Below are 24,547 nucleotides of genomic sequence, written 5' to 3'. Positions count from 1 at the left end.
GTGTGTGTTTTACTGTAGGTACAGTCACACATGTCAGATTAGCAATGTTACCATGCTAACATGTGCATGCATGCCTTTAACATATAAACATGTAATGTTTAGCATTATTTCTTTGAATAGCAAAAACAATAAATATATGTTTTGTTAAGTGAGTACAAAGCTGATGCTAACAGTACTACTCATGCTGATGCTGAACATACTACTCCTTAGGGCAGGGTGATATGGCCACAAATATTTATAGCAGTAATGATGTAATTGATGCAAGACAAAATAGTTCAAAGGGTAGCAGCGGGCGAATGTTCAGATCTCTAAATTGCTATCCGGATACCACTACAACGACTGAATATTCCGATATTCGGGTCCATCCCTACTGTGTCGGTCGATGCACTGCATTCGCCCTCTTCCTCAGTCGCCGCCATGCTTCTCGCTCCATGTGCATTAGACCGGACAAAAACAACAGCACTCAAACTTCATCGCGATATTTTAATCTCATATCATCCCCTAACATTACACTGGTATTACTGTGCACGGTATGATATGGCCCAGCCCTACTACTCCTAACACAAGCTAATATATTACTGACAGAAATTTAGGAAATAAACAAGATGCACAGTGGACAGGGGCAGGATCATTTGGGATGAGGTATCAGTGAAGACCTGTAGTCTGGACTGGCCTCTGATTGTCCAGTTCTCAGCAGTGGTGTCCAAGTTCTGTTTCAGTTCATCTTGTCTGCATGCTTGTTGAAGTGTCAATATCAATCTATTCCACTCAGAGTTTAACTGATTAATGTAGTTTTATTTCCCTGCATGGTTCCCTGTTCAAGTTTGAATGTTCTTTAACGAAAGTAATTTATTGAAGTCCACAAAATCCTTCATGAACTAAAGAGCTTACTGCAGTTTTTTCATCTGAATGAGCCAGGATCAGCAGCAGAGGGAGGTTTGTGATTTTAGATTCTTTCTGTGGTACTGAGGCTCTTTTGTCAGTAGGGCATCACCTGCATTGATCATTCCTTGAACACTCGCTGGTGAAGATTTTGTGACTCCTCGTGTGTCATGAGTCCTTGTGCTGTGCATTGTGCATGTTACAATTTGACAAATGTCAGTGATTCAATAACACAGCACCTCAACTTTCTGTTGCAGCTTGCAAGGAATAAATCTGCCTGACATCTTGTAAGTTAAAAGATATTCTTTTTCGCATATGAGAAAGCTTTACAAAAAAAAAAAACCACACACACCATTTCTTCTTAAGCTCCAAAATACACCACTTGGCAAATAATAAAAGACAAAGTGAAAAAATTACTATGGCTGTCCTTCAGCCACACCATTACAAGCACCTTCCTGATACGGTGTGTATCTCCCTAATGCTGCCAGAACAGCTCTCAGGGGTGTCCTGTGTGGTCTGGCACCGGGACTTTGACAGCAAATCCTGTGGATCCTGTGGGTTTCCGAGTTGGGCCTCTGTGGATCAGTGCATTCCACAGATGCTTGATCAGACAGGGATCTGGGTCAACGCCTTGGGCTCTTTGATGTGTTCCTCAAGCTATTCCTTGGAGGTGTTCCCAGCAGAACACTGCATTGTAACGAGGTGATCAATTAGGGATCCGATATACAATACATGTTATATAGTCGTAACTTGTGATGGCTTTGAACCTATCCTTTATAACTAGGCTTCTTTATTAATAAGGACTATAATATGTAGAATAGAAATAGGAGTGATTACATCAGAGAATCACACGATGCCAAGATGCTTTCCTTAGTTCACTTTGACATCCACCTTTGAGACTAAACAGTTTGTCTCATCTTCCCCTGCAGTTACATCTGCTATATTGTTCTATCACTGTTGTTGCTCACTGAGGCACACAAAAAAGCATTAATTATTGTTTTTCAGATGCTGTTTTGGAGTAATCTTTGACTGCTTCTCAGCATAGCCACTAGCCATTAGCGTAGCCTTAGCTTATGTAAAAGTAGCTGATTTCCGGTTTCTGTTTCAGAGTAACAACAGAAAGAGAGAGACGACTGCGTCAGACTCAAAGTAGCGCATTCGTTTTATCAATAATGAGTTAATAAATATAACAATATTGATAATCAGAAACCACAATCATTGAACAGGCCAATTAACGGTCTGTCCCAATGATCACTGTTACTTATGTTTCCTGTGAGTAGTTTTAGTCTTGTGATTTCCCACACAATGTATTCTTAAAAAACTAACTTCAAAGCATTTCCGTTGTGAACAGAGGCTCGCAGGCAAAATATAGGGACCATCTCAAGCCTAGTTTCCCTGAATCCCCTACCCTTTTTGTTTAGAGATCTCTACCAACGTCTGATTATCAGGACTAGTATTAATAATGAGAATTAAAAAATAAAAAAAACCTCAGTTACAACTAAAATGAAAGACAATCAGATGTCTTTGAAAAAACTTATTACATCTGTAAAAATAAGTTCTGAGCAAAACATTTGGTTCACTTGATCTTGAGTTGGGCCTCAACTGTAAAGACCTGAAGACCTCCGGCTGGGTACACAAAAAATTAGCTCATGAGGAAGTTTTGTTATTTTGTAAAGATGATAAGAAAACAATGTCAACTCTGAAACATTTACTAACTATTAACTAACTATGCTGCAGTTGTCTGGATATGAGGTGATGAAAGAATGCATAACTGTCCCAGTTAAAAAGTGATGCTTCAAAAAGCAGTTATTAGTTCAGTAAACAGAAAAGTCTGATTTGTATGTAGTGTACCATGGTCACTTACTGACTGTGAATGTGCCAGTTTTTCCCAAATTGCAAATTTCCCCTTTTCCTAATGACCTTCTTCTCCATAAGAAGATGTGTAATACCAAAAATAAGCTGGCATATTTGGTTTGAATCATTCAAATTGTGGATGACGGTTCATCTGAGCATCTCTGTGACGCCTGCCGATGCCGAGGCTTGGCAGTGTATGTCTTACTCAGGTTGGTGAATCATGTAACTTTGCAGCTACTATGCTGGCACAACGAAAGTAATACTGGGTCCCCAAGTTTCTTTTGGTTGTCTCTGTATATGATGTTTGCACATGAATTCCATCTATAAAGTTACTAAAGAGTTTACACATAAGTTTACTCAATTTCTTTAAAAAGATGCACACGTAATGTTGACTTGTTCTTGTAGCTGCGTGTGAACCGTGTCTCTGTTGTAGAGCAGGTTTTATGCTGCTCAACAGACGAGGTTAAATGAAGGCAGGTAGCCCGACATGGCCAGTAAGCTACAATACATTCCTCTGTTTTGTGCAGTTCTAGGCTCCTTTTGATCTACAGGGCAGATTTCTTTGATTTGTACTTTATTGTCAAATATGACAGTTTCATCAATGAATTTTCAAAGTGAGCTAACTGTATTGGATCACTGCTGTCACTGATACAGCATGATAGTACTTCCTTAATAACAGTGTATTATCAGAATCAGAATCAGAAACAGAATCAGCTTTAATGGCCAAGTACGTACACAACATACAAGGAATTTGGTTTCGGCTGTTGGTGTCGCCCTTGGAATTTGCACGAATAATAGAAATAGGAAAATTAAAAATTAAAATAAAGTAAAATAACTAAAGAAAGAAAAGAATAAAATACAATGAATATTAATAAAAAAAAATAAAACAAGATAATAAGACAAATATATACAAGAATTTACACATCTAGTAGAAAAAGGTATATGTACATTAGTGCAAAATGGAAGTGCAAAGATTGTAAAGCCCACAGAAGCAATCATAATGTAATAACTGAATATGAGGACGCTTTACTTCATGTACACAGCTTGTATAGGGTTGTGTGTACTGAGCGGAGCTTGGGAGCCGGGACTACTGAGGTGAAGACAGACTGAAGCAGAGCTGAGCGTCGAGTTGTGTGAACAATTCACTTACTGTTGTGCGGTTGCTTTAATTTGAACTGTGATGAGACTGCATAGCTTAGGAGAAAAGTGAAGTCACTGACAATGAATGTTAAAATGAACTGAACAAAGAGATTAGAATTAGCGAAGGGAATTGAGATTTCCATTTTGTCTTACCCCGCCCACATACAAACCCACTAATGGCAGCAATTCCATCGAAAAGAACTGATTTTGCTGCAAATGTTGGCAGAAATATTGGTGATATGAGGCCTTAAGAAAAGCAATATGCATAGAAAATGTACAACGTAAATGATCAATATCTTTGCATTTTCTGCTTCCAGCTTCTCTCATTTCTGACAGCTGACTGTCTTTGACTTTTGAATTATTGCTCAGGAACATCAAGGTATTTAAGACATCACCTTTGAGCTCTGGGAACTTCTGATGGACCTGATAAACTGCTTCAATCCAAAATTAATCCAGAGATTACTTGCAGTTGAGGTGCACTTCAATCAGATTTGCTTTGCTCAGCCTGGTGTTCGAGAAACACTTCTTGAAGTTTCCATGTGCCTGTCAGTGTGTTTTAGAGCAATTTAGTCTGCAATAGAACTGTCAGCGCTGGTGGCCATGTTGAGGGGTGAGCTGGGGAGGGGGGGGGAGTCTCAAGGGGCTGGTTGAGGGTGTGTTTCTTAAAAAGGCTCCTCATTCAGACTCCCCCAGCCTTTCCCACAACACAGACCACACTGTTCCTCTACCTCACTTCACTTGGCCCTCCTCGATCCACGAAAAAAAAAGAGAGAGAGAAAAAAGCTGGCACTTCATTAGCGAGCACAGACGGGCGAGTGGGATCGTCCCATTCCCCAGGGAGTGGGGCAGAGCGCGCTCAGAGAAGAGCACCACTAATTAGACATGAGGGGGATAGCCACTGAGTGTTTAATTGCACCACGGACTCAGCTCAAAGCATTTATTCCTGTGCGCCACTTGTTAAGGTAACAGTCTTTTAAAGGCGAAGTGAGAAAAGTGAGGGAGTGAGTGGCGCTTGTTTTAACCCCCCTGTCACCTTCCTCCCCCTCCTCCATTCTCCTGTGGCTGTCATTCTAGCTGGGCGCTGTACACTTGGATGTCGGTGGCGGTGAGCGTTGCCATGTGTTGCTGTGTAACCTGTGCGCAGGGGAGAAGGCGGGGAGACGTCCATCTGTCTCTGTTTCAGCCTGGTGCTGTGTTTACTGACTGAAACCACACAGCTCTACCCCCAGACTACCAAAACCTGTTGAGGAACCACACAAGAAGCTCGATACACTTGTCGTTCACAAGATACTGAGCACTCTTACTTTTTTAATACACAAAACTAATTAGAAAATCTGTTTGCTGCAGTGAGATAACCGGTTGCACTCCGTAACTGGTGCATTAAATGTACAATATACTGATACTTACATAACATTTTCATAAAACCTTTCATTTCATGGGTCTCTAATTGATTCAGATGGACATATTTCATTAGCTGAGAAAGTCACACCTACACGTAGTGTTTCCAAATATTTCTTTTCTATAGCACCTGGTAAAGCCTCGGGTTTTGGAGTGTTCTTGAACACACCATTGCAGTGATTTTTCCAAAAGGGTCCCTGTTCACAGCTGCATACCCATCTGAAGCTTACAGACGTTACCATCTACGGTGTCATCTGTTATGATAGTGGGTCAAGCTCGACCAGGGACACGTGTTCCAGAATGACTTTTCACCTAAAGAATCAAAGCACTGACATTGTCTTTTTTTTATTTGTTTGCAAAAATGACAATGTAGCTCCAAAACTTAAAAACACACAAATATTGTCAACTNGTATATGTACATTAGTGCAAAATGGAAGTGCAAAGATTGTAAAGCCCACAGAAGCAATCATAATGTAATAACTGAATATGAGGACGCTTTACTTCATGTACACAGCTTGTATAGGGTTGTGTGTACTGAGCGGAGCTTGGGAGCCGGGACTACTGAGGTGAAGACAGACTGAAGCAGAGCTGAGCGTCGAGTTGTGTGAACAATTCACTTACTGTTGTGCGGTTGCTTTAATTTGAACTGTGATGAGACTGCATAGCTTAGGAGAAAAGTGAAGTCACTGACAATGAATGTTAAAATGAACTGAACAAAGGGATTAGAATTAGCGAAGGGAATTGAGATTTCCATTTTGTCTTACCCCGCCCACATACAAACCCACTAATGGCAGCAATTCCATCGAAAAGAACTGATTTTGCTGCAAATGTTGGCAGAAATATTGGTGATATGAGGCCTTAAGAAAAGCAATATGCATAGAAAATGTACAACGTAAATGATCAATATCTTTGCATTTTCTGCTTCCAGCTTCTCTCATTTCTGACAGCTGACTGTCTTTGACTTTTGAATTATTGCTCAGGAACATCAAGGTATTTAAGACATCACCTTTGAGCTCTGGGAACTTCTGATGGACCTGATAAACTGCTTCAATCCAAAATTAATCCAGAGATTACTTGCAGTTGAGGTGCACTTCAATCAGATTTGCTTTGCTCAGCCTGGTGTTCGAGAAACACTTCTTGAAGTTTCCATGTGCCTGTCAGTGTGTTTTAGAGCAATTTAGTCTGCAATAGAACTGTCAGCGCTGGTGGCCATGTTGAGGGGTGAGCTGGGGAGGGGGGGGGAGTCTCAAGGGGCTGGTTGAGGGTGTGTTTCTTAAAAAGGCTCCTCATTCAGACTCCCCCAGCCTTTCCCACAACACAGACCACACTGTTCCTCTACCTCACTTCACTTGGCCCTCCTCGATCCACGAAAAAAAAAGAGAGAGAGAAAAAAGCTGGCACTTCATTAGCGAGCACAGACGGGCGAGTGGGATCGTCCCATTCCCCAGGGAGTGGGGCAGAGCGCGCTCAGAGAAGAGCACCACTAATTAGACATGAGGGGGATAGCCACTGAGTGTTTAATTGCACCACGGACTCAGCTCAAAGCATTTATTCCTGTGCGCCACTTGTTAAGGTAACAGTCTTTTAAAGGCGAAGTGAGAAAAGTGAGGGAGTGAGTGGCGCTTGTTTTAACCCCCCTGTCACCTTCCTCCCCCTCCTCCATTCTCCTGTGGCTGTCATTCTAGCTGGGCGCTGTACACTTGGATGTCGGTGGCGGTGAGCGTTGCCATGTGTTGCTGTGTAACCTGTGCGCAGGGGAGAAGGCGGGGAGACGTCCATCTGTCTCTGTTTCAGCCTGGTGCTGTGTTTACTGACTGAAACCACACAGCTCTACCCCCAGACTACCAAAACCTGTTGAGGAACCACACAAGAAGCTCGATACACTTGTCGTTCACAAGATACTGAGCACTCTTACTTTTTTAATACACAAAACTAATTAGAAAATCTGTTTGCTGCAGTGAGATAACCGGTTGCACTCCGTAACTGGTGCATTAAATGTACAATATACTGATACTTACATAACATTTTCATAAAACCTTTCATTTCATGGGTCTCTAATTGATTCAGATAGACATATTTCATTAGCTGAGAAAGTCACACCTACACGTAGTGTTTCCAAATATTTCTTTTCTATAGCACCTGGTAAAGCCTCGGGTTTTGGAGTGTTCTTGAACACACCATTGCAGTGATTTTTCCAAAAGGGTCCCTGTTCACAGCTGCATACCCATCTGAAGCTTACAGACGTTACCATCTACGGTGTCATCTGTTATGATAGTGGGTCAAGCTCGACCAGGGACACGTGTTCCAGAATGACTTTTCACCTAAAGAATCAAAGCACTGACATTGTCTTTTTTTTATTTGTTTGCAAAAATGACAATGTAGCTCCAAGACTTAAAAACACACAAATATTGTCAACTAGAATTTGTTTAAAGCGACTTAATATCATGTGGACAGCAAAATATCAAAAGTAAACAGCCTTCCTGAGAAAAGTCCAGAACCGAAAAATGTAACAAAGTCTTAAGGAAGTGAAATTATTAGTAAAGCAAAAGTTTCTCTGCTATCTAAATAAATATACTTGATTTATTCCAGTGATAATATTTTAGCAACACCTAAAGAAAGGTTGAAAAATATGTAAAAAGTCGTCACCTAAAGTCTACATTGGTATGCTGTTATTTTTTTCAAAGTAAGAGTTCAGTGAAACAAATTAACTTTTTAGAAGCTCCAGTAGTCGTGGTGGAAAGCTAAACAAATCCACAGACAAGCTTGTAGTGACGTTGTCTTTGTTCATTTCACTTAATAACACTCTCCATCTTCCCTGCAGTAACGGATCAGCCACCTCCGATGATTTGTTCTGGAAGCTGGACGCTCTGCAGATGTTCGTGCTCGACCTCCACTGGCCAGACATCGAGTTTGCCAAACATCTGGAACAAAGACTCAAACTGATGGCGAGTGACATGATGGAGGCCTGCGTCAAGAGGTCAGACTGAGAGGTTTCCGTGGTTACATTTTGGAGCTTTGTGTTTCTGTCTGTGAGGATGCTGTAATATGTGCACGGAACTGAGCAAACTAATGTCTTACTTGATAATACAAAACCCCACAACCTCATCTAAAACGGACATTCTATTGTTTTTAATATATTCAAGATAAGTTTGTCACAGTTTTTTTGTTTTTTTTTAAAGCACACTGTCATAAATAGTCATGAAACTGTCTTTGTTTTGTCCCACAGAACAAAATCTGCATTTGATGCCAAAATGCAGAAAGCAAGTAAGTCAACCGACTTCCGGGTGCCGCTGTCAGTCTGCACCATGTTCAACGTGCTGATGGATGCCAAAAAACAATGCTCCAAACTGTGTGTGCTGGACAGCGGCCAGGAGGTAAACTAATGTGACACTGACACTTGTATATTTCAGTTTTAGTTTTATCTGTTTGTGTTCCGATTTAATTGAATTTAACTGAAAAGAGGAAAAGGATCACTGCTGTCAAAAGTCATAGACAAGCATCTCTACTCCGAAAATTAGACCTAAATGATCTTTCCCTGAAAAAAAAATAAAATAATAATAATCTCCATCCCACCCATTAGGTTTTCTGATGACAATGATGGAAATTATTGAAGTCATTTGTAAAATTTCAGTTGTTTCCAGCGCACGTCAACCTCTTTTGGTGTCATGTTGAATGTAGTGGTAAATGGATTACACTTTTTTTCTAACATAACAGTTTTTTTCTGCCCATTTACACAATCTTGCACACCACCAGCAGCACCTGACATACAAGGAGCAGGCAATCATGTTTTCATAATGAAAGACAATCAGCTTCATACCAAGATCAGACTACATGTAAGCAGCCCAATGACAGCCAGTGTGATGGAAGAAGCAAAACAGTTTCCGGACTTGACAATTTTGTTGTTTCGTATTGTTTGGTAGTGACACACTGGTTATTTTGGGGGTTGGTTGTTGAGCTGCTACGGCTGGCTAGCTAACTGGAAGCTCACTAGGTAGCTGGGACCGACTATTTAGGTTAGCCCTACAAGATTTGTTCACTGATCAACTAAGCAAGCTAGCTAGATGAATTGCTAACTAGACAAGAAATTAACAATAATCCCTTGTGTAAGGACTGATATATGCTAGATTTTTTGGTAGAGCACAAGTCAAAATGATCCTCCATTAAAAATGCGACATATATATTTATGTGTATATATACTGAATATACTTTATATACACACTATATGTTGGCATACTTTGCATAACTGCATGAACCCTTGTGGCACAATACATTTCCATACTTTTTTTGGTCATTGCTTTACTCTGATTACTTGCACTGAATGGAATCAGCCACAGTTGCATCGTCCAAGCAGTAGCTACGAGAAGCCAACCTCAAGCAGAATTCAAATGACCATCAGTCTGGTGAAACGGTATTAGGACTTAATAATCTTTTAATCATTTCCTCATGTTTGGGTACTTTTCCTCTGTGAGTAAGTTCCAAAGCTGTCCTTTAGCCCTGGATCTCAGCTGAATGTCACCAGTTGTGCCAAAATCTCATCCTCCACTTCCAGATGAGTTCAGGTGAAAAAACATTCCAGCAGCTCACGCGATTGATCGCGCATATGTTGTGACCCGTGTGCTAGAAAAGATCTCACACTGGCTGCCCTGTACGTCTAACAAGTGGCAAATGCCATAGGAAGGATGGATGAAAGGCTAACATCACTTTTTTTTTTCAATAGCATGCGATCTAGCACATTACATTTGCTGTTGACCAGTTGATCACGATCAACGCATTGGGCACCTCTGCTCCAGCAGAACAGGGTTTTGTAAAAATGGATGACTCCCAGTTAATAGATGATATGATAGCTTTTACCATTTTGGATTCTGACAGGTTGCTAAGTTAGAATTAAGCGAAGCTAAGTTAAGTTACATCAGTACTGCGTCATCTATACTGCTTCCCCAGTTAAATGTCGCCTCCTTTCATTGTAAAACTACACAATGGCAAGCAATACATGTTCAAACTGTAAACCGATTCTAAGAAACAAGAATAGATACGGAAAGCCCCATCCTGCCAGCTGACAGGATTGATTTCCTACATTTGCTAAATACAAAACCCTGGCTGTCTTCAGTACACTGCACCTCAAAGGTGGAACTGCTCAGTCATGGAGTTGACAGTTTATTTGGTTTATGGTATATCACCTAGCAACAAACAAGGGGTTTTTTTTGGACAAGGTAACAATAATGCCTCTAGTAATAGTCCTGATGAGGTCTTTGCACTGCTTCATCAATTCTCAGTCAAATAGATTTGTTTTAGGTCTTAAAAACTAGTTGAAAACACCACTGTCTACATGATCTTGATCTGTGTCTGTTACATATCTGAGATCTTTTGATTGTGATCAAAGTATTTTGTAGTTTTGCAGTGTAGGTAGTAAGTAGGGGGCATACGACAGCTGGAACTGTTCAAGACAGATGATGAAGGCTGACAGAATCTGCATGTAGCTGCGGTCGATGCATTAAGTAGAGAGGGTTGGTCAGCTCAATAAATGTCCATGTCTAGTTTCACCAAAACGGAACCATACACAAAGGCTTCATACAGATTGAATTTACTTTTGTCGGTGAATCACTTTAATTGCAGCAATTTGATTGGAATGAAGTGATTTTTGTTATAAATGCTGATTCGATATAGTCCTGGCCCTGGTAACACCACAACTAACTTTGAGAAAAAAATCTGAAAAAAGAGGAAAACTGAAGTTGGAACATTTTTGAAATCGTCTCCACGCTGGCAGAACATTTATTGTATTTGTGAAAAAAAAAATAGTCTTGGCTAAATAACACAGAAAATCACTTAAGATGGATGGATGATTGTATTTTTCAGCTTACAACCCACCATCACAGACTCACTCGTCACAGAGTGAACGTATGTCAACTTCTAAAAACCCTCTGCCATCTTTTATTTCCAGGTTTAGACTGAAGAGGTCAAGTCAAACTGTCAGATCAGCCACTAAAACATGTGTTTCCCTCCAAACATCCAGCAGAAGGAGAGTTCATGTGTATTCGTGTTCACTTGAAACGGCCAAACGCTCAACATGAGCTGTTAAATGGATGACCGTGAAGTCTGTGTGAGGCAGCGGCCTTGGCGTTGCTGAGTGCGAAACCCTTGGCCGCCGGCAGTCTTGACAGAGAGCTAAGCTCGCTGTTCTCTTAACCTTCAGCTTCCTCACTTCTCCAGCTTCCACCGGGCCTTTGCTGCTCGAGAGCACCCTTGTTCCTACTGACACTCAATGTCTGCTTGCAGAGAGATGCTCTGTATACCAGCTTTGACCATATATACAGCATCCATATATAGACTGTTTCTCCTGCTTTCTGTTCCACGGTCCTAAGACAACAAAGGCCATACAATAAAAGAACAAAGAAAAGAGTGTAAAATAAAGAACAAAATATAAATTAAAAAAATAAAGAGCACAAGGACACCATTCATCAAAAGGTACCTTAGAATAGAATAGAATAGAATAGAATAGAATAGAATAGAATAGAATAGAATAGAATAGACACTTTATTTATCCCAGACCTGGGAAATTATTAAAATGCTGTGATAGTACATTTTTCATGCACTTAATAAAATACTGCGGTCTCATATACCAAAATATGAATTTTCTCAAGTTCTCTTTGATTTCCTGGTGTAGTACCACAATGATTGACTATTAATCGATTAGTTATCGGATTAACTTAAAGAACTAACATTCAACAGAAACAATATAAGAAGAATTTTACTATTGTAGTTGTTCAAGACAGAGCTAACAAATATGTAATCAATTAAAATGTCCTTGGCCACAGTTAGTTCTCCAGGTAGGAGGCTAGTTAGTTCGACACCTACATGCTGCAAATGGCACACAATTTAATAATGGCACAAAATAATTTCATAATTCCCACAGTAATAATTTAATCTATTCCCACAGTTTGGTCTACGTTTATAGCGTTAGAAGGACTTAGTCTTTAGAGCTCTTTGACAGAGTCATTGCTAAATAATCACTCAGAGTTTAGCGAACATCAGTTGAATTTGGACAATTAAACTTTTCTCTTTTCTCTCACCGAATTTAAGACCATAATGCTTTGGTGCATGACATGACAGCAGCCCTTAAAGAATGTCATAGGGAACCAGAAGTAAAAATGACGAGAGCAATGGCTTTTTAAGGTTTTGAAAGTATTTTCTCTCCATGTACAAAAAGTTATGTTATTTTTCCTGGAAGAAAATGCCTCTACAGAGTTTTTTTTTTTTTTTTTTTTAAAGCAGCAACATCACAAACGCTTTATGTTATATAAACAGTTTTTATCTTGAATGGACATGTCAACAAACAAGTAAAAGTTGAGCATTTTACATTTGTCCACTTGAGAGAGACAAAGCGATTTTCTGGAGTCTTTCTTGGATTCCAAACACAACAAACCTCAAGTTGACATTATGTTGCGCTAAATGTTTCTTTCAATATGTCAGTATGAACTTCATTCAGTCTAAAAACTCCAACACCTGAATAACCTTGATTGGTAAATGTTCAGAGTCTGATTGAAGAATGAATCATTCTCAGGAGTTTTCAAAAGGAGAAAGTCCTTTACAACTTGTCTTATATCTGCTAGTTTTTACATGGTTGATTTTTAAAGGCAACAATACATTAGGACTTACAGAGACTGAATAACGTGCTAATGTTAGATTTTAACTGGGAGAAAACAACTACTCACTTATTCAGTTTCACAATAAACGTGTTTATAATGTTGGGTAGCATGGCTTATGAAAAGAAATGTTTGCTTAGGTTAAAAAAAAAACTATGATGGAAATATAAAAACAACAACTTAAACCAATGACATACTGAAGATATACGTCTGTGTACATAAAGTGTAGTTTCCGGTTAGGATGCTCCAATCAGAATTTTTAAGGCTTATGACCCATTGCTGGAAACAGTATCAGTCAATTGCAATGGCTGGATCGATTTAAACACTTATATTTATGGTCTAGTAATGTTTATCTAACTATTCTGAACAACATTATATGTTGAGTATTACATTTAGAAATAAGAGAGTAACCGTTTATTTATAGGCAGGCAACACATGCAACATATTCAACTTTCCCAGTGGGAGACACAACCTAAACCAAAGCAGAATAAAATGAAAATAAAAGCTAAATGGGCACATCACACTAAGTCTGAGCAATACATTGTAGTAAGGCAGCAAAAATCCATTCCAGTAGAGAGAGCAAAACACGGGGCCTTTAGCCGTTCACTCCAACTTTAGACATTAAAACTGTAACAGAAAAAGGCAACAGCAAAAATCATTGTTTCATGTCAATCAATCCTCTTTTTTTTCTACACTTAGGAAAAAAAGTAGATTACAGGCAATAAAGTGTACAGCAGGAGGCAAGGAACAAAAAGGCATAGATGAGGTTCTGATGAGGTTCTGATGAGGTTCACGGTATTTAAATGTTGTGAATACTTTTACCTGTTGCAAATTTTTTAGACACCTGGTAGAACTGCCAGAGCTGTGAAGCCAGTAAAGACAATTGAGCCGCTTGTACAGATGTAGTGCACGTTTTTTTTTTTTTACATGTATAGTGCCCTTGAGTTCTCAAATCGGATCCACTCCTCACCCGTTAGGTCCAGTCTTAAAAGCCCCACATGGTCATAGCTCAACACCAAACTGATCGTTTCAAGTCCACAAACCCATAGGTGATACCACTATGACCATCTTTTGACAGTATGTACAACTTTCTATAGCTTGACCTGCACAGTCTCACTCACAAGACCTTTACCTTGTAAAATTGTCCATATGGTTTTTATATATGCAGCAACGCCATGGCATTCTATTTGTAAAAATTCAAAAGGAACCAATTTCGTCAGCTTTCAGGATGTGGCTTTTTATATCATTATTCTTATTCAGAAATGGTTCCTGGTTCAAACATATACAGCTGAAGCAGTCCAGTAGTACCACTTGCAGTTATGTAGTGTAGATTTAGTAGAGTAGTAGCTGTTGTGCTCAAGGTGCAGGAAAGGGTGGAGAGGTGGGTGTAGAGAGACACAGGGGCTTTATAGATTGGGACATTCTAGATCCGGGGTGTCCAATCCTGGTCCTCGAGGGCCACAATCCTGCATGTTTTAGATGTTTCCCTCTTCCAACACACCTGATTCAAATGATCAGCTCATCATCAAGCTCTGCAGAAGACTGATAACGATCCTGATCATTTGAATCAGGTGTGTTGGAAGAGGGAAACATCTAAAACATGCAGGACTGTGGCCCTCGAGGACCAGGATTGGACACCCCTGTTCTTGATGAAGCAATGGTGCAGAGTTATATCTAAACCAGCCTGAAGGAACGACGGGATTATTTTCATGGGGAAAAAAAATAAAAATACAACTTGGCAACTTTTTAGTGGTTAAATCAATAACCGGAGAGGGACTTTAAAGAAGTAACCCATATATTTCCATGTTAAACACATTGAGAAAATGTTGTTTTCAATGTTCCACATTGCTCACTATGCTTGTCCTTTTTTCTTTGTCTCATGTTCTTCCTTGTCCTCCATGTCCATGTGTCCTCCACATCATTGTTTGAATCCCAGATTGACAAACAATGGGTAAGTCCCTCCATCCCCTCATCACCTTCTCCTCCCCTCACACTTCCCCTTCACACGCTCCACCTAATAACACATTTTCCTGTCTTAAAAATGTTTTAAAATGTTATTGCATGTCAGTAAAATCATACACTTAGCACTTGTTAAGCACTTATGAGTGGGTTGTATTGTAACAGAGAAAATCATTTTGCTTTCCTTTCAACACTGAATCTCTTTCTGACCTGGAATGAGTATCTTCACTGTTAAACACTGTCAGCTGGAAGAGTTTTCTGCTGGTTTTTTGACTGATTGTCAGACTTCTTAAACATACAAACCCCTGTGAAAACCCTATAAACTTGTGCTGAAAATTGAAGTGGTATTAACTCCTAAACAAGGCTTTGTGTCTTAGTTCCTGAAGGATTGACATATTAGAGACTGTTCACTGGTGAGCATTGAGGTGCCATCTACAGTTGGTTACGGGAATTTAATTATTTTGCTTCTTTGATGTTTTGTTGTGGTGAATTGGATTCATAAACATTTTGGGCAAAGGCAGTCAAACAGGAAGTGAAGCATATATGAAGATATCCAAACATTACCCAGTGATCTAATAAACTGATGTTTAGTTCTACAAAGGGAATTTTTGGCAGCTAAATTTACTTTTATGTTTTCTTCATCTTGATTTTTTCCCCTCCATTTATTTGGTACTTTGCATTTAATGTATTTTAGGTAGTTTACAGCAGAGAGGCCAAAAGGAAATGGGGGGAGACAGAGGAATGTATGACAGGCAACCAAGACCCCCAAGAAAATACGAACCAATGACAAAGTTTTAACGTAAACATAGAAATAATTAATCTGGAAACAGCGTTCTGTTCCCTGCATCAGGGATCTCCAGCAGGAACAACTTTCTGGCTGACCTCGTCGGTGTACGTATTCACCTGCACTTTCCAGTTTGTTTGCATGTATAAGGTTGTAGTTAATAAGATAGGGTAGACTGTGTTTGCAAGTTCCAACATTTCCAGACTGAGTTGACAAGGTAGACACCAAGCAGTTTTCATGGACCACCGCTGCACAATACAAAGAGACTCCAGTTGTGTCTAGTTGGCCTCAACATGACTATGAAGGAAACAGGCGTCGTGTTCCTCATGTGGAATTTCCAGCTGCACAGATTTGTACTTTTTCTGTGTCATTCTTTGTTGCCTTGAATCTCTAAAATGGAGGGAATAGTCGCATTTCCATGTAGTTGTCAAGGGAATTTGAATCAAACTTTTGATTAGTCAGAAACATTCTTTTAAAAAAGAAACTGCAAATTAGACTTGTTTTGATGAACTGCTTTGGAGTGAATAACCTTGACTGTGTGGTGTCAAAGGGTGGTGCTATAGACTACACCCACATAAAACAAACCAACCTTTTGCCATCCAGAATGGAAAACTTAGAAAAGGCTTTGGGATAAGTCATGTGAGCTAAATGGCCGCGATGTCAGGACTCATACAGGAGAGGTGTATACATTAAAACACAACAAGCAAGCTTAAAACGTGCAAAATTGTGGACATTTGGAAAAAAAAAACAACTTTTGTTTCCATGAACTTTTTGAAATTCAAACTTAAATGCTCATAAAAATGTGTTATGTTAGCATGACTCCTACAGACACAGTCATCCAATTCCTAGAAAGCAGTTTAAAATAAAGGGGAATCTTCCTTTAAATCTTATCATCATCATCATTAGCAGAGCCTGTGGAATGTGAGGCACATTCACATTTACTTGCCTGAAGGTTTTTGTGAATGAGACCAGCAGTCTGAAGGGTCTTGAAGAGAGTCCGTCTGAACTGGATCCAAACCACCGGTGTTGTCCGTTTTCTGCCACGAGTCTTAAAGTGCATTGATCTGCAGCAAGTGCTATTTTTAAAGCCCTTCATGACAAATTCTGCTCCTTCTTTTGAGGGAAAACGGAAACATGGGGAGTAAAACTGGAAAGTTTAAACCCCCTTAGCTCCCCGTACTCCTCATTCATGATGTCTGCTTGGAAAACTGGTGATCAACTGAAATCATCCAACATGCTCATCACTCTGGTGCCATTTTGTTACAGAGTTTATTTAAACTGTTTCAGCGGGTGGTGTTAAAAATGTAACCCAGTTCAGATCTTAGACGTGTTGCAAAGCTGAAGCAGCAGCAGCAGCATCGGCTGAACCTCGATAACCAAATAAATGTTTATAAAAGAAACAATTGTTCTTTTAACTTTTTGCTTTGCATATGGCAAAAACCAAACAAATTCTTCTCTTCCCTCCTGCTTTTTTTTTTTATGGCTGTCATTGTAGAGAAAAGAAGGCAAAAGCAGCAGTGTTAATTGAGGTAAGAAGAGAAAAAAAGACAAGCTCTCAAGATTTGCCAAAAAGATTCAGCGCGCTGAAAGAGAGCTGCCATTTTGCAGACTCGTGGAAGAGAGGAAGGGGGGGGGGATTTAAAAAATGGCGGTGACCTCCCTGGACCTGCAATTTGTCAGCGATCTGTGGGCTTTGTTGATTGAAATTTTTAATTTGGGTGTTCTTTAGACGGCCAGTGAAAGGGCATTGTCGCCAAGAGATGAACTCCCCTGCTGCTGCTGCCATTCAGCGTCAGCCCCAGCCTTTTTTTTTTTCTCTCCGTTCCTTCAAGGGAAAAGGTGCCATGAATTTTTTTTTTTTGGATTGGGGGGGGGGGGGGGGCAAACGAGACATGAAATGGCGGATTAATTGAATCTTGTGTGAGCCTTTGGTCCTCGCAGCTGGACCGGTGCTTTAGAGGAATACAAGGCTGCTCTAATTGTAGGGAGACGCACAAAAAGTATCCTTCAGATTCCTTCGCTTTTCCAGCGCGGATGGGAATGTTATTCAGCCGCATAATGCATCCTATTAGCTGCTTAACTCAGCAGCGTTACATGGATGGGAAGGTTTTTCACGCCTCACTGTGTTGGGAGGGGTGTGTGTTTTTGTGTGTGTCTTTGTGCGTGTGTGCGTGCATGTGTGTGTGTGTGTGTGTGTTGACTTGATGTTCATACGGAGTGTTGTAGGTTTTTATTTCTGTCTTTTACAGCACAGACAATACTGTTCTGTATCAGGGAGGTGAGGAGTCATTTTTAACCTTTGTGTTCCATCAGTTTCCTGAAAATAACAAGATATTGCTTTTTTTTGTTCCCCCTTCATGTCTCCCTCATAAACATGTCTGTTGCCCACCTCTATCCGTTACCCACCACCCTCCCCCCACAGCAACAGTACCACTCCAAAATTGATGTTCTGATTGAGGATGCGTTCAAAGAAATGATTTCCTCCCTCGTGTCAAAGGTAAATCTCTTTTTATCTTCCAATGAAATCTTCTTGTTGTCTTTTTTACTGTTGCGTATTATTTTATAATTTCTTTAAAACACTTTAGTGTTTCTTCTATTTAGTTGGAGGAAGTTCTAATATTTTGACGTTTTAGAAACTGTTATTGACACAAATGCTTGGTTGAGTTTTACTTTCAGCATGATGTATTTCTATAATTCTATGATTCTTTTTTAATTGCTTGATGTTGTTTTATTTTATTTTATTAACTTACTTGTAAATATGATGGGCACATGTATTTTTTTTTAACAAAGTATATAATGTATTTTCTCAAAAAAGAAAAACAAATCATCAGTGCAGTTCCATTTATTTAAGAATTTTCTTGAAAAAATGATGAACTAACGGGTTGCTGAATTAGTCAAACGATAAAAGAAAACGCTGGAAAAGTGTTGTAATATTCTGACTGTCCTGTCCTGGTTTTTCACTTTTTTTTTTGAAGGACTCATTTACCCCCAAAAAATGTCTTGATGGAAAGAGAAAATAAAGTTTATAATTGTGTCTCTTCTCTTGTCTGCAGTTTGCCGCTGTTTTAGACGGCGTCCTCTCCAAGCTCTCCAGATACGATGAAGGGACACTCTTCTCTTCAATTCTCTCTTTCACAGTGAGTCGCCGTGTTTTTCTTCCTGGAAACAGAGAGCGTTGAGCTGCTTCTTTCTCTGCTCACAGAGCCAACCTGTTATTTGCTGGAAACCAGATCTTTGCAGCGGAACTTCAGTATCATTCTTCTTCTTTTTCTTCTTCTTCTTCTTTTCCTTCTCTTTCCCCTTCCTTGTCTTCCTCCTGCCTCCCTCCTGAAAGGTGAAAGCAGCTGCCAAATATGTGGAAGCCCCTGTGAGTCTGGTAATCTACCTGCTGATTTATTTCTCACCCTGTCTGTCATATATTTCTGTTTGCATCTACATTTAGGCAGCGTTGGGTGGGAAAAAAAAACAAGCTGCCTGGAAATGCAAAGCAGCCGCGTTTTGCATGGACTAGTTGTTTCTTTGTTTGTTTATTTATTTATTTAATTCTTATTTTTTTTGTGGTTTGTCACACGGTGTTAAACATGTGTGAAAGATGAAGAGGATTTTTATTCCATATGTAGCTCCTGAGCCAAAGATCACACAACAAACCTAATTAATTGCACTCTTGTCCTTGGAGATGTGTTTTGCCGAAGTGTCAGTCTGTGGGCGGCGGCGGCGGCGTTCGGGTGTCAAGCAGTTAATGAACGTTGTGGAGCAGCAGAGCTCAGAGGCCTCGGTGAGGAGGTGCACATCAGCGTGTGCGACGCAGGAGTTAAAGTGTTGAAGCGTTGAGGTGATGAGGCGCTGGATCGCGTTTAAGGTGTGACAGAGGGAGAGGCTTAATTTCCAGAATTAGATCTCACAACGATAAAGTGACCCCGACTTTTCTAAAGTGATAAACAGCTTGAAATTAACAAAGACAATTCCACTGCGATTTGGGTTTTTGCACATTTTCCATTTTCCGTCTCTTTGATATGAATTCTGGCAGCTTTCAAAAGCATCCACTGGGATTTGAAAGACATTTGATTTTTTATTTTTTTTTTCAGATCCGTCAGACTTTAATCCAAATGTTCCACCCAAACTAAAATGTAACACAAATACAAGAACAAGGAATGATTTTCCCTTTTTTTTTTTTACCAAGAATAGTTAAGCCATACATATATATACATACTGGCGACCTGTCCAGGGTGTCCCCTGCCTTCGCCCTAAGTCAGCTGGGATAGACTCCAGCCCCCCCGCGACCCTAATGAGGATTAAGCGGTGTATAGAAAATGAATGGATGGATATATATACATCTATAAAAACATACTTTTTGTAGTATTTTCAACATGATAGAACAAGCTGATGCTGAAGGATGCTCTTAAATTTTACATTAGTTTATTTGTTCATGTAATTAATATTGCTTGATTCACAATTATGCTGATATTAAAAAGACTTACACCTCGTGATTTTTCATGTATCCCCAACATTCATTGCCAGTGAGGAACTCGTGTGTGTTTTATGCTCAGAAGACTAATGGAAAGATGTGGATGTGTGCGTGGTGGATGGGCATCTCAACGTATCCGAAGTTAGCATAACACAAAGACTTGCTTTCTTGACTCTGTTCAGACGTATCAAAATCCACCAACCTGCACCTGTAAGTATCACAAACCAACGCCTTATTTCTCATTTTAAAGGTGCCTACATACTGAAATCTTTTTTTTTTTTAGCTGGAACCAGAAAATGTCTTGGAGTCTCCACGAAAGAGACACAAGTTAGTTAATAAGCTTCGAAGTTGGTGATTGGAAAATTTTGGACAGAGACAAGGTAGTGGTTTCCAGTCTTTGTGCTAAGCTAAATCCATGCTAGTTGTATCCTTATATTTAATATATAGACATGAGGATGGTGGAGATGTTAGACATCTCATCTAATTGTCACAGAGAAAGTAAGAAAGCAGCCTTTTTTTTTTTCTTTCTCAAAAACATGTCTAACCTTTCTCTAATCAGGTTTATGAATTGAACAATTCCTTCACCCATGTATTAGCAGCCATGGGAAAATATTGTCAAGACAACAAAGACAAAGACTGCCTTTGCACTGATTAGATGCTTCCAAAAACAGGTCAGGTAATGGTTAATGTTTCACCTTCTTCATCATTTAACATTCAGCACAGGCTCAAAACAGCAAAGCGTTATTTTTTTTAGTGTCTTTGAGCTTTTTCTGTTCTCCCATTTTAAGATTTTTCTCTTTTGAATATTCTGTTTTTGCTGCATTTGTTGAAGAATGGATTAATACTGTTTATTGCCATCGCTCAGCTGAGTGGCTTGAAGCTGAGTCTAGGTTGAAGTTCAGTACATTTTTCATTTTCATACATTCACAGCAAGAAATAAAGAAAAATAAAACAAGAGGCATGAAAATCATTTTCATTGGTGGTTCATTGGTGGCAAGAGACTCGAATGCCGCATGCTGTTAATAATAAAAAAATACATTCTAAGAATAAATACTGCATATGTCAGTGATGTCAGTCTCTGCCGTCTGCTCAGTTGTAGTATACAAAAAGAGAAAATGTCCATTATGATAAGTACAATATTTTTAAATGAACCATCAAGCCCAGGAGTACAGATTCGCCTTCAGAACTGTACAAAGAAACACTTCCATTGTTTCCTTTATAAGCACTGAGGACTCGACCATCTTTTTCAAACAGATTTCAGTGAAGCTGCCACTGGACTAAACCAACCAGGAGCTTCAGTTCAGTGTGAGCAGAAAAGTCCCAGGTTGTGGTGGTGCAGGAATGCCGATTAAACTGTGTGGTGTGACTTAACACGTCCTACAGGAGTCATGAAAAGTTCTAAAACTACATATGAGAGCACGATTAAGTGAGTGAAGAGCACGATAACTGAATCATGGGTACAAAATACCAAATTTAAGGGTACAGAGTAAGTATACAGAGTGCAAAAAGGGTATTTTAGGCTTTATGTTATATACCTACTAATCTCTGTTTTCTTCTTTTTTTTTTACTTGTTTGTGCTGAAATACCATATGTGAGAACATCCTGCACTGAGTCACTATACAGCTGGGATAAAGAGCAGCACAAAAACCTCACTTAACCTCCTTAATCCCCTTCCCCACTGCAGTACCTCCCACCTATCCCATAATGCTCTCTGGCTTCTATCCAGACTTCCCTCTCAGCTGCTTCCTTCCCCTGAAATTATAATGTAACCGCTACCTTGGCCTCTTGGTCTTTTGTGTAGAGGGAACCTGACGCAGGTAAGCCTCTTGTGGGATGAAGAGCAGAGGGCAGAGCCTCTGAAACTCCGGCTGTATGGCTCCGTCCTGCACACCTTGTCACGAAAAGATGGAGCTGTCATCCTCGACCTTCTACTTTTCTTTCATTTCATTTTCCAGGGAAATGAATAACACATTTATGACTGATGGTAACTTCTGTCATTATAATTTTTTTTAGGAACTTTAAAATGTTTCAGCTTGAGTTTTAGAGAAGGTTAGAAAACTTTACAGGATCACAGAATTCTGAAAATCCCTGAAGGCCATTATCAAACTGTCAGCGTGCTTTTCATCCTTCATCACAATTTTTAGATTCAACAAACTTTAGTCAATTGAGTATAATCATGCAAGTTAGCCAAACTAAGTTTCTTACTTCTCAGTTTTTACATCCTCAATTCCCTTTCTGGCATGCTTGTCCTTTTCGACCATGGATGCAATTGTGGAGGAAGTGAGAGGGAGATAGAGAAGCAATAGACAGTTAAGAAATAAGTTTCCCTTGCCTCATAGCTGGAGTTTAACAGCAAATGAATATTACATGTAGCACAGCTGTATCACCTGTCCATTGTTTCGTTACAGCCTATTTTATGACCGTTTTAAGATGAACAGAACAGTGTTCATAATAAATTACAATATATATTCAATTCAAGATGTGAAAAAATGTGACAAGAATGTACAAATGTCATACATTTATATTTTCTATTTAAAACATACCAAGAATGAAAACAACATGACACACAAAGAATACCGTTCAAACAACAAGTGACTTGTAACGACATAAATGTATACACACATTTGTCAGTCCTGTTTCCAGCATGGTTTGTGTGTTCTAGCTGTACCACCAGCAAGTTTACAGCTTTAATTTTGGACAAGAAAACAGCAATGAAGAATCTGTCCACAGTCATATTTATATGATATCTGTTATCTTCAGTTTTTTTTTTACCAGTCTGACTATTTTTATAACGGTAACGATTTTTAAGAGTGATTTTATTAATGGTAAAATATCCCAGTTATGTAACCGTAAACACCACAATACGAGCTCATTGATCTTGTTTTCAGCCCTGATGCTGATACAATACGCTCGTGCCCCTTCTTTCAGGTGTTCTTTCTTATTCACTGTATTTTTTTTTTTTACTCATGATTTTATATTTTCCTGCAAAATGTGAATTCTATGATTTTGTAACTCACCTCGCGTGCAGATGTAGATTCACTTTATTGTTTAGCTGTGAATAGAGCCCAACCTGATTTCTTTATCCTGCACTTGCTTTACTGTTAATACTTTTTTTTTTCTAAACTGAATTAATCCTGCCAGTACAGGCCATTTGCTTGTGGTGCTGGGACATGACAGTATACTGATGCTGTAAAGGGTTGGAGTCATTCACTGTGTTTGTCACACTGACTCACACGTGTTCAGCAGGATGTGTTCACGCCTGTACAGCCAAGATGCCAGTGACTGACAGCCACACATGCTCATATCAAACATATGCACTCTGGCAAAGCAGAAACACAAACATTGGAAGAGCAGTCACTATCACTGGCTCTTCCCCATCTTTAACACATCACACTCTTCCAACCATGTTTGGGCCCAAAGCTCTGCATAATATAGAAAAAGCACATAAAACAACTCTTGCTATGGCAGTTCTTTAGGTTGGAGGATTCAACGGTTAATCACAACATCCATGGTGAAAAATAACATTTACATTTAAAGTCACAGGCATAAAGAATATGTGAAACACATACTGTGGTGAGAATACATGGATCAGCCATAACATTAAAACCACATCTTTAATATCTCTTGTGCCGCTAAAACACCTCTGACCCATCAGGCCACTGACACAGGACATGTAGTATCTGGTACCAGGAGTGCATCTTTTGGATCCTGTGGTGCGAGGTGGGGCCTCTGTGGATCCGGCTTGTTCCTGTGTATCTCATGAATCCTGGACTGGACTGGGATCTGACAAGCTTCAAGGCCAAGTCAGCGCCTTCTGCTCTCTGTTGTGTTCCTTGAGCAGTTCCTGAGTAGTTTTTGCAGTGTGGCAGTGTGATGCGTTTTCCGTTGCTGTCGTTGAGTGCCCTTGCAGTGGGAGTGTGTGCTTGGTCTGCAGCAATGTCTCGGTGGGCGGTACATGTTAGAGTAACATCCACATGAATGATAAAGACTACAGACTGGACGTAACCCCGAAGTCTGAAAAGTGAAGTTTGGCCTTAAACCTGCACTCAGCCACCACGGGGGGAGACAATGACCCTACTTCTCACCCGATCTATTACCTTCGTAGACATTTTTCTAAAAAGTTAGTGGACTTACTCCCATGTCCAAAACTTTTTGAAAACAACATGATGTCCATTTGGTAAATTATTGATCCATTTAGACTATAAAGACAATAAAGCAAAGTATGTTTGTGGGCAGCTGCTACCGTATCGTAATGCACAATGTCCTTCAGTTCTACAGTCAGATTCACCTCTTCATATCCAATCTAAAAGAACAAAGATGACATTGGCCAAATTCCAATTTATTGTTGTGACTGATCTATTTATGTTGCACCATAGACTGTATAAAAGATGGACGTAGCTACCGTGACGTCACCCGTTGGTTTCT

At 39.7% G+C, this 24,547-nt stretch overlaps 1 protein-coding gene across 1 annotated transcript in view; it reads left to right on the top strand.

Annotated features, from left to right (window-relative positions):
- The window catches only part of LOC103370874 (calcium-dependent secretion activator 2-like), a gene marked incomplete at its 5' end in the record, with an annotated part of 106,571 nt that overhangs the window by 61,330 nt on the left and 20,694 nt on the right, over window positions 1-24,547 (top strand). Inside the window, 7 exons of the mRNA XM_008300046.1 lie at window positions 1,140-1,169; window positions 8,096-8,251; window positions 8,501-8,648; window positions 14,851-14,865; window positions 18,080-18,154; window positions 18,711-18,794; window positions 18,992-19,024. Coding sequence (XP_008298268.1) covers window positions 1,140-1,169; window positions 8,096-8,251; window positions 8,501-8,648; window positions 14,851-14,865; window positions 18,080-18,154; window positions 18,711-18,794; window positions 18,992-19,024 — 541 coding nt within the window. The remainder of the gene's footprint in view (window positions 1-1,139; window positions 1,170-8,095; window positions 8,252-8,500; window positions 8,649-14,850; window positions 14,866-18,079; window positions 18,155-18,710; window positions 18,795-18,991; window positions 19,025-24,547) is intronic.

This window comes from Stegastes partitus, unplaced genomic scaffold (genome assembly GCF_000690725.1).
Source record: "Stegastes partitus isolate 25-593 unplaced genomic scaffold, Stegastes_partitus-1.0.2 Scaffold1493, whole genome shotgun sequence".
NCBI classification, from domain to species: Eukaryota; Metazoa; Chordata; class Actinopteri; family Pomacentridae; genus Stegastes; species Stegastes partitus.
The sequence above is the reverse complement of the archived record's forward strand: the minus strand, read 5'-3'. Positions and strand labels throughout refer to the sequence as shown.